Consider the following 10000-nt stretch of genomic DNA (forward strand, 5'->3'; position numbering starts at 1 on the left):
CACGTGAGGAGTATGACATTCAAATACAGTTGTACAATAGATGTCAAGGCTACCTTTTTTTTTTTGCATCAACTTCCGATGGTAATGAAAAAGCCTTACACAACGAATTGATCTCACACTTTGAAGTAACAATAATTAATTAAAAGTAGTATAAGGTTTTTAAAACTATTTTATGCACTTTAAAGCTTTTTTTTAACTCTAAAAGCTTTTAAAGTAAAAAACTAAATCGTTTTATCTAAAAGTACATGTTTGGTAATATGGCTTAGTCATTAACCATGTGTGTTATAACGTCTTTTACAATAAAGGGAGTAAATGTACACATGGATGGACACATGATAAAGCATATATCAATTATGAAACACATCTGAATGTGTTGAAGAAGTGATATTGGAATTTACAGTTGAAGTCCAAAGTTTACATACACCTTGCAGAATCTCAAAATTATTTTACTAAAATAAAAGGGATCATATAAAACGCATGTTATTTTGTATTTAGTTCTGACTTGAAAAAGATATTTCACATAAAAGATGTATAGTCCACAAGAGAAAATAATATTTTAATTTATAAAAATTACACTTCTCATACAATTCTCAATACTGTGTTGTTACCTTTGTTTTGTTTGTTTGGTGATAGTTGTTCATAAGTCCCTTGTTTGTCCTGAACAGTTAAACTACCCGCTGTTCTTCAGAAGAATCCTTCAGGTCCCACAAATTCTTTGGTTTTTGTATTTGAACCCTTTTTTTGAACCCTTTCCAATCGACTGTATGATTTTAAGATTTATCTTTTCACATGGACGACAACTGCGGGACTCATATGCAACTATAACAGAAGGTTCAAACGCTCACTGGTGCTTCAGAAGGAAAACCCATGCATTAAGAGCTGGGGGTTGAAAAAGAGCAGGGTAAATTTAACTTTTCTTGTCTTCTGGGAAACATGTCAGTATCTTATGTAGCTTCTGATGGGTAGTACTTAATGGAAAAAATATGTTCCTCTTCAGTCGTTTCACTACGACGTTACATATGGGAACTCACTTGAGAGTCCAATAATCACTGAGCCTTATTCAAAAGGCCAATGAAAATTGGCGAGTGGCATTTGCATGCCAAGCCACGCCCCGTACATACATTATATAATATGGCGGCATGCAGCCAGTCATTCAGATTTTTGCTTTCGGAGCCTCTCTCTGCCCGAGCCTACAACAAAAATAAAAAAGGAGGCAGACCCAGCTTGTGCTCTGTTGTGCCCTGTTCGTGCTCTGCGTATATACGTAGACCGTACTGGGCACTTCAGACGCACTGAGCAGCTCTTTGTCTGCTTCGGAGGTCAGCAGAAAGGGAATGCTGTCTCCAAACAGAGGTTGGCCCATTGGGTGGTGGAAGCCATCTCCCTGTCTTATTTAAATCAGGGAGAGCCATGCCCCTTAGGTGTTCATGCCCACTCCACTAGGAGTGTTGCCTCATCCTATGCGTTTGCTCATGGCGCCTCACTAGCAGATATATGTAGAGCAGTGGGCTGGGCGACACCTAATACCTTCGCTAGGTTCTACAACCTCCGTGTAGAGGCCGTATCCTCCCGTGTCTTAACATAAAGACTTCAGGTGAGCGGGAGGACGGCTGGTGTCAGCTTGCTGCGCCATTCCCACGTGGATCTGTGCGCCATTTCCCAGAATGTTCCCTCCGGCGAACCTTGGGTCCTCCATGCCCTGCAGTCAGGCCTAGATGCGGAGTATTCCCTGACTGTGATCCTGCTTGGGTCTCCTTCGCCCTGCAGGTTGTAGCTATATTTTTCAATATTCCAGCGGTGAAGACCGCTGTTTCCCTCGTGTATCCCTAAGAAGCTTTATGGATATATTGAATTATTCTCGTTTTCCACATGTATAGAATTCATGTGCCAATTTTCATTGGCCTTTTGAATAAGGCTTGATAAGCGAGTTCCCATATGTAACGTCTCCGTTCCCTTCTTCAGGGAACGAGGGTTACCTTCGTAACCTAGACGACATTTAGGCAAAAAAATAATAATACACACATTCTGTTCAAAAGTTTTCACTCCCTGGCTCAGTACTAAAAAAAAATATATATATAACATGCATTTTGTATGATCCTTTTTATGTTGGTAAAATAAGGAACATAAGGTGTATGTAAACTTTTGGCTTCAATTATATATATATATTTAAACAAAAAAAAATTTACAATCATGTTTTTACAGGATTGCTTAACCTTTATACATCTGACAAAGTTTAGTTTTATCTTAAAGACTTACAGATTAGAGGATCTTGAATAACCGGTTTGTGTGTTTAGTTTCATGTACTTAACAATTTAAGTATATCTTCAAGGACAAACTTTTGGATATCAAGTTTCAGTTCAAGTTGTTCTTTAGCAAACCACATCAAATAAAAAAAGGCTATTGTGCATATAAATGACAAATAAATGACAAAAATGTTTGAATGAATTCATTTAGTCTTCACAGAAGCATCCGCAGTCACCTAAACTCACTTGCGTGTGTAGAGTTTAGGAAAAACCCTGCTTGAATTGTTTACTAAACGTAAAATTATCTTTTTTTAGTTCGTACAAAACAATATCTAAATGACAAATATCCACGCCCTAACGTGTTACATATGCGACAATGCGAGGATCAAACCACTTCGCGGGGGGTGATGAAAAATGAAAAGAGATACGTTAACATAGAAAAATATATATATATTATGTTTAAACCTAAATATTTATCATATCTGGACATATGTTAAAGCAGAACAGCTGTGCAGCTCCTCACTGTTTAAACACTACAACACTATTTGGCCTATTCCACAAAAATGGTTTGTTCCAGTGTCTCGTGATTACCAGGAAGTAAACTTTCCAGTCAGTCAATCTTGTATGTAGAAACGTTCACGAGTATTTCTGTCAATTCTTTGTATTTAAAATGCCTTTACTTTGTGGCGGAACAACTGAGGCGAAAGATGCAAATGAGGAGGTGCAGACAATATGCGATGAGGTTCGTAACTTTACATTGTTGATAAATAGAAATAGTGAAGTAATGTCATACAACAATAAACTCACAGTTCCCGTTTTTCCTCAGATGAAGTCTCACGCCGAGGATAAAGCTGGGCGCAAGTTTGACGTTTTCGTCGCCAAATCTTATAAAACACAACTTGTTGCAGGGACAAATTACTTTGTTAAGGTAAGAGAGAAAGAAAGTGATTTAATAAATTAATTAATCGTGATATTCTGTTAATGTATTGAATATGTCTGTAAAACCAAGCCTAAAATATAGTCCTTAAGTGTTTTAAAGCATTGTTGTAAATGATCTGTTTTAGGTGCATGTAGGTGGGGATGAATACCTTCATCTACGTGTCTACAAAAAACTGCCCCATGCTGGAGAAACACTGGAGCTGCACAGCATACAGGCATCCAAGGCTCATCACGATCCTATTGAATACTTCTGAAGCAACCAAGCAAATCATCATATATAGTGTCCAAAATACTCATGCAGCTCAATGTTACCATTTTCTACCATTTGTTACTCATTTGTTACATGCAATGTCCTTAAAAATCTGTATTGCTTAGTGGGATCATGAGTAAATACTACCGATGTGTTTGGCATAGCTGTAAAATAAGTTTCTTTTCTCTCCTGCACACAAACTCACATCTAGTTATCCATGCCAGTAGATCTTTCCATTTTGGGCTTTGAATTTAGTATTGTTGATGTAGTAAACAGTTATTTTATAATGAACTGCTTATAATATACAGTATTCACATAAAATGCATTGATGGACAGTTTGGAATGGTTTCTCTTTAATAGCATATTTTGACTTCTTATTCAAGTTATCATAAAAGTGCAGGATTATGCAGGCCCAGGGTTTGTCAAAGGTGCTCTAACCAAAAAAAAAAAAAAAAGTTTTATTTTTATTTTTTTTTATCTGGGGTATGGATGCTGGAGGGTGCATGGCAGAGTTGAGAAAAACTGTGTCTAAGATTTAGATAAATAAAAATGTCATTAAAATAGATTAAAGTTTAGATATAGATTTTTTTTTTCATTTAAGAGTACTAAAATAAGAATTTTAGGATGGTCCCTCACACAAGGATCTTCATATTTGGAGGTCATGGCATCTAAAAGACTGAAAACTCAGAACTACCTCATGGGAATTTGTAGCTTTTTAAAGAGTAACAATTTTGCTCAAATTTTAGATTTAATTAAAAAATAAGTATAGAGCATTTACATGTCATCATTCTGCCATATTGGTGGCACTGAACATAAACAATGCCACTGAACTGAACGAAAATGTATATTTTTTTGATTATTGCTGCTTAAAATGGTCAATTATTGTCATGTTTTGGGCTGTCCTTGCTGATAAAAACAGCTAAAACCAGCCTGGTCATAGCTGGTTAGCAGGCTGGTTTTAGAGGTGGTCTCCCAGCTAAAACCATCCTGACCAGCCTGGGACACCAGCTACTTCCAGCTTAAACCAGCCTGGTTTTAACTTTTTTTATCCGCAGGTGTAATTTGGAGTACTATTAACCTGCAAAAGTTATAACAAATCACGGAGAAGAGTGCAAAAAACTGTCTGAGGAACAAATGGTCGTTGTGTTTGGCCAAACAGAACCAGGATTTCCAGAACAAGAATCTTGACAACATTTGTGTTTGTTCTTATCATTTATGGTCAGGTAGGTTAAATATTAGGCTAATATCTTAATATTGCATGTACGTATCTTTACCACTTATTAACTTTAGTTTGTCAAAATATTGTGCCTTTTCCTGCTTACTAAGTCCTTCTCTACACGATTTAGCAGCTTCCACAGGTGTTTCCCATGGTTTAGACCAGGGGTTTTCAAACCTGTCCTGGAGCCTCCCCTGCCCTGCACATTTTGTATGTCTCCCTTATTAGGCACACCCAATTCAGGTCTTGCAGTCTCTACTAATGAGCTGATGATTTGAATCAGGTGTATTAGATGAGAGAGACAAGCAAAATGTGCAGGGCAGGGGAGGCTCCAGGACAGGTTTGAAAACCCCTGGTTTAGACAATACATTTGCAGAAGAGTGTATTCAGTAGTACATGCTGTAACTGACCAAACCGTGACATAAGTGCAAACCCTCTATGTCTTCAACATCAACCTTTCGACTATCAAGTTTCAGTGATTGAATTTGTTCTTTATCAAACCTCATGAAATAAAAAAGCAATAATAATGTACAAAATAAATGACAAATACTGTTAAATTTGTTTATACTAAGTTCATTCAATAGTAAGAGAAACTCACCTGGATGTTTAAAGTTCGGTTCACGTCCCATTCGTTTACATGGAGAGGGCGGGGTTTATGGGCAATACTGCAGATAGCCACCAGATGGCAATCGATATGTTTGTTTTACTAGTAAGGACTTGTGAGGCTCATTTGTTCCAAACCAGTCAGTCGGTCAGTGTTGTATTCAGAAGAGGTTCCTGACGATTTTTGTTAGCCTTCTGTGTTTGAAATGGATGTGCGTCGTGGCGGAACATCTGAGGCGAAAGATGCGAATGAAGAGGTGCAGAAAATATGCGACGAGGTTGGTAAGAAGATATAGAAAAGTGAAGTGATGTGTCATACAGACTGACCGCTCCTGTCTTTCACCCACAGATGAAGTCTCACGCCGAGGATAAATCTGGGTGCAAGTTTGACGTTTTCACAGCCAAATCTTTTAAAACACAAGTTGTTGCGGGGACAAATTACTTCGTTAAGGTAGAGAAAAACTGTGCTTTTGTAAATTAACTCATTAGGGTATCTTGTTATTGTACTAAATATGTCTGTAATAGCAAAACTGAGATACAGTCCTTAACAGCTATAAAGCATTGTTGTAAATGACCTGTTTTAGGTGCATGTTGGTGGAGATGAGTACATTCATTTACGTATCTACAAAAAACTGCCCTGTTATGGAGGAACACTGGAGCTTCACAACATACAGGCATCCAAGGCTCATCATGATCCTATTGAATACTTTTGAAGCAAACCAAGCAAATCATCATGAATACGGCCCAAAAACTCATGCAGCTTAATGTTACCATTTTTACTCTTTGTTACTCATTTATTGCATGCAATGACCTTAAAAAACTGTATTGAATAATGAGATCATATGTAAACGCTACTAAAGAAACTCACTGTGATGTTGGAATAGCTGTAAAATAACAGTTAATTTTCTCTCATGCCAGTAGTTTGGTCTTTACATTTTGGGATTTGTATTTATTGTTATTGATGCAGTAAACAGTTTTATTTTATACTTAACTGCATACAATGTACAGTATTTACATAAAATGCAGGGATGGACAGTTTTAAATGGTGTGTTTTTTTTTTAATGGCATATTTTGACTTGCTATTGGAGTTACCATAAAAGTGCAGGATTATGTGAGCTTCATTTTATTGTAGGTGCTTTAACCGAGGGTTTTTAAAACTGGGATCTGGATGCTAAAGGGTCTATGGGAGAGTTTAGAAAAAAAAGTGTAAAAATAATCTAAGATTTATAAAATAAACACACATTAATTGGGTCTAAATATTAGGATGGTCCCTCACACAAGGATCATATTTGGGAGTCATGGCATCTAATAACTGAAAACTCAAAAATCTCATGGGAATTCATAGCTATTTGAAGTTTTAGTGAATTAGTGGCTATTTTGAATTTGTCAATCATACCATCTGTTCACACCACTTTATTTTTTGAGTATCATTTGATTTTAGCTCACTGAGTTCATAGCTCCTGCAGGTAATGGAAAGGATGTAAATATTCATTAGCAACAATTTTGCTAAAATTTGAGATTTACTTGAAAATTGAGTATAGAGGTTTATATAATAGATCAGTGGTATGTGGTGAGTGTTTTCATGATGCATCATCATTCGGCACTGAACGTAAACAAGCCACTAAACCAAACGAAACTCGCATATTGAGCTGATTATTGCTGCTGAAAATGGTCAGTTATTGTACTGTTTTGGCCTGTATTAATCGGTCGGACAGGCAAACACATTTGAAGTACTATAAACTGCCAAAAGTTATGACAAATAACGGGGAAGAGAGCAAAAAAAAAACGGTCTAAGGAACAAAATACGTTTTGCTTGGCCAAACAGGATCAGGATTTCCAGGGCAAGAATCTTGGCAACATTCGTGTTTGTTCTTATAATTTCCGGTCAGGCAGGTGAAATATTAGGCTAATATCTTTCTTAATACTGCATGTACGTATCTTAAACACTTATTAACTTTAGTTTGTCAAAATATCGCTTACTAAGTCATGCTCTAGTTCTATTCATGGAGAGGGCGGGGTTTTTACCTATACTGCACCCAGTCAACAGATGGCGATCAATGCATTGGTTTAACTTTTCAGGACTTTCGCGAGGAACAGTTCTCAGTCGGTCAAACTTGCCTTGCGACGTTGTTCTGAGGATTTTTGTTAGCCTTCCGTATTTAAAATGCATGTGCGTTGTGGCGGGACATCTGAGGCGAAAGATGCCAACGAAGAAGTGCAGGAAATATGCGACGAGGTTGGTAACTTTACATTGCTGCTAGATCAACAGAAATCGTAAAGTGATGTGTCATACAGTCTGACCGCTCCCGTGTTTCCCAAAGATGAAGTCTCACGCCGAGGAAAAAGCTGGATGCAAGTTTGACGTTTTCATTGCCAAATCTTATAAAACACAAGTTGTTCAAGGGACAAATTACTTCGTTAAGGTAAGAGAAAAACTATTTTGTGAATGAACTTTTTAAGGTATCCTGATATTGCACTGAATATATCTGTAAAAGCAAGCCTCAGAACAGATATAAAAGTTTTTAAAAGCATTGTTGTAAATGATCTGTTTTAGGTGCATGTTGGTGGAGATGAGTACATTCATCTACGTGTCTACAAAAAACTGCCCTGTTATGGAGGAACACTGGAGCTTCACAACATACAGGCATCCAAGGCTCATCATGATCCTATTGAATACTTCTGAGGCAAATAATCTTAAATATAGGCTAAAATGCTTATTTTCCATCCCTCACATTAGATACCGATGTCAGTTGTTTGGTTTTCATATTTTGGGCTTAGTGATAATGATGCAGGACATAAAATCTTTTTGTACTTATCTGCTGTAATCATATTTGTGGGTTTGTGGCATCTAAAAGACTTAAAACCCCAAGTTATGCCATGACAATGTATAAGTATTCAATACTAACTAAATTAATATGAACTATATTAACACCAAGTTTTAACAAATTAGTGGCTAATTTGTATTAATTTCTCATTCGTATGTTTTTGTATGATCTGCTCATAGGGGTGGGCCTTCTTGCTTACTTTCTTCTTAAAATCATATACAATTCACCTCATACAAAATCACCAACTCGTAAAGGAGTTTTCTTTTCCCATGAGAACGGGTTGGAGAACCCGATTTGACCTTTGACACAGATGGCCACGGCAACATCTGAGAACAGATCAATGCAAGGCAAAGCAAATAATAGACGACGTTTCAGCATTTGGAAAACATTTCATGGTTTATAAAATCTTTTGTACAATATTTATACAAAAAGGTTTACAGGACTTGAGCAGCAGCAAGTAGTGTTTCTTCACTGTAGAAACACAAAGCCACAGAGCACACTGATGGAGAAGGGTTTGTCGGTTGAGTGAGAGTATCCAGGCTCAATTCCAGGTGTTTTCCTCAGATCAACTGTGTGGTTTATGTTGGCAAAAGAAGTATTTTTCACTTGATCTTGGGAGGGGTGTAGTGAATTCGGCACCTTTCTTTGAAAAGCTGAAAGAAAACAGCCATTAATAAACACTTCTAAATGTAAACCACCCATATTCAATAGGATCAATAGGAGATGCTCAATAACTCACCTTCAGACTCCGGTCATTGACCACTTCTTCAACATTTAGCTCAGACTGCATAAGTTTTAACTGTAGGAAGGATTTGACTGGTTATGTTCAGCTGTGATTGGTTCATGCATTAAATACTGCCTCTTGTGCGCATTCCGTGTTCGCATATCAGTCTTGATAAACAACATTGCGTTAATAGGAAGACTAATTTAGAAAAGTAAGTAAACAACTCACACTATTACATAATCACTTGATATAATCACTTTATGTCAAAATAAAACTTAAAATGGCACGAAAACGTTTTTAGTAAGTAATTAGCTTGGTAAAATTTTAATTAAATCTCTGTCTGGGACCATTATTTACAAAGCTCTGATGATCTGAAAAATTAAAGTTTACTCATATACAAGTTCACAAATTAAATGTATTGTTTGAAGTGTTACTGCCTTAAGTTATTATTAAGGCATTACCTTAGTTTGCTCTTTCCTGAGTTGCTTAGTTATTGACAAGTTGTCGATATCTTTGGCCCTCTCTTCACGTAACTGCCCGACGACAGCTGAGGTCTCTGTAATACATGACTTTATTGCCTTATCTCTGGAAAGATGAGCTTCCATTAACTGAAAAGCATAGGCAGTACAGAAAAAGGGCTCATAATTACTACATCACAGACATCAAGAACTACATTTGATGATCTCTAAGAATCATCTTAGATTATTAAAGTGTACTTTGCAGTGATACTTACAGATTCATAAAGTTCTTTGCAGGTCTGTGTGGCGTCCACTTTGCCGGAAAAAGATGCAGTGGGCACAGTGGTATTGAGTGCATGGACAATTCTGTCATCTATGGTGCGCATCACTTTTAATACTTCCTACAGGACAAGAGGAGAGATGTACAGCGTATCAATGTCAATAAAAACGTAACTTTGTTACTACTTGTTTACATCTTATGTTGTAAGTAATGCAATCATCATGTTGTTCAAATGCTATTTAAGCCTTGCTTTGCGGAACATTCTTCTGAAGATTGCTAGTAATTAAATCTCTCATTATGTTATAATATCACAAAATCTTGTATTCAATGATTTTGTTAAGAAATACAAGACTTGTGCTTAATAAAAGATTATATTTAAATTTTTATTGAAGTCATTTGTGGTGGTGTTCCCAGTCAAAAGTGACCAGCCTACAAGATGAGGAAAAAAAAACTACTGAAACA

The 10000-nt window shown here is 36.7% G+C and overlaps 4 protein-coding genes across 4 annotated transcripts in view; 3 read left to right on the plus strand and 1 right to left on the minus strand.

Annotated features, from left to right (window-relative positions):
- Positions 1–2834: 2834 nt before the first annotated feature.
- LOC141300572 (cystatin-B-like) lies at positions 2835–3767 on the plus strand. The gene is made up of 3 exons (XM_073830856.1): positions 2835–2985; positions 3070–3171; positions 3308–3767. Exons 1-3 carry the CDS (start codon positions 2914–2916, stop codon positions 3434–3436), a joined length of 303 nt encoding a protein of 100 aa, XP_073686957.1. The 5' UTR covers positions 2835–2913; the 3' UTR covers positions 3437–3767.
- A 1606-nt stretch (positions 3768–5373) lies between these two features.
- On the plus strand, positions 5374–6294 carry LOC141300749 (cystatin-B-like). Its single transcript, XM_073831047.1, has 3 exons — positions 5374–5529; positions 5601–5702; positions 5836–6294. Exons 1-3 carry the CDS (start codon positions 5458–5460, stop codon positions 5962–5964), a joined length of 303 nt encoding a protein of 100 aa, XP_073687148.1. The 5' UTR covers positions 5374–5457; the 3' UTR covers positions 5965–6294.
- Positions 6295–7319: 1025 nt separating this feature from the next.
- Positions 7320–9922, plus strand: LOC141300182 (cystatin-B-like). Its single transcript, XM_073830515.1, has 3 exons — positions 7320–7487; positions 7573–7674; positions 7806–9922. The coding sequence occupies exons 1-3, from the start codon at positions 7416–7418 to the stop codon at positions 7932–7934; spliced, it is 303 nt and encodes a 100-aa protein (XP_073686616.1). The 5' UTR covers positions 7320–7415; the 3' UTR covers positions 7935–9922.
- The window catches only part of mix23 (mitochondrial matrix import factor 23), a 2968-nt gene continuing 1413 nt past the window's right edge, over positions 8446–10000 (minus strand). The window contains exons 2-5 of the mRNA XM_073830513.1: positions 9534–9659; positions 9262–9408; positions 8816–8875; positions 8446–8729 (exon numbers count right to left, since the gene is read on the minus strand). Coding sequence (XP_073686614.1) covers positions 8679–8729; positions 8816–8875; positions 9262–9408; positions 9534–9659 — 384 coding nt within the window. The 3' untranslated portion in view covers positions 8446–8678. The remainder of the gene's footprint in view (positions 8730–8815; positions 8876–9261; positions 9409–9533; positions 9660–10000) is intronic.

Source organism: Garra rufa, chromosome 24, assembly GCF_049309525.1.
Source record: "Garra rufa chromosome 24, GarRuf1.0, whole genome shotgun sequence".
Taxonomy (NCBI): domain Eukaryota; kingdom Metazoa; phylum Chordata; class Actinopteri; order Cypriniformes; family Cyprinidae; genus Garra; species Garra rufa.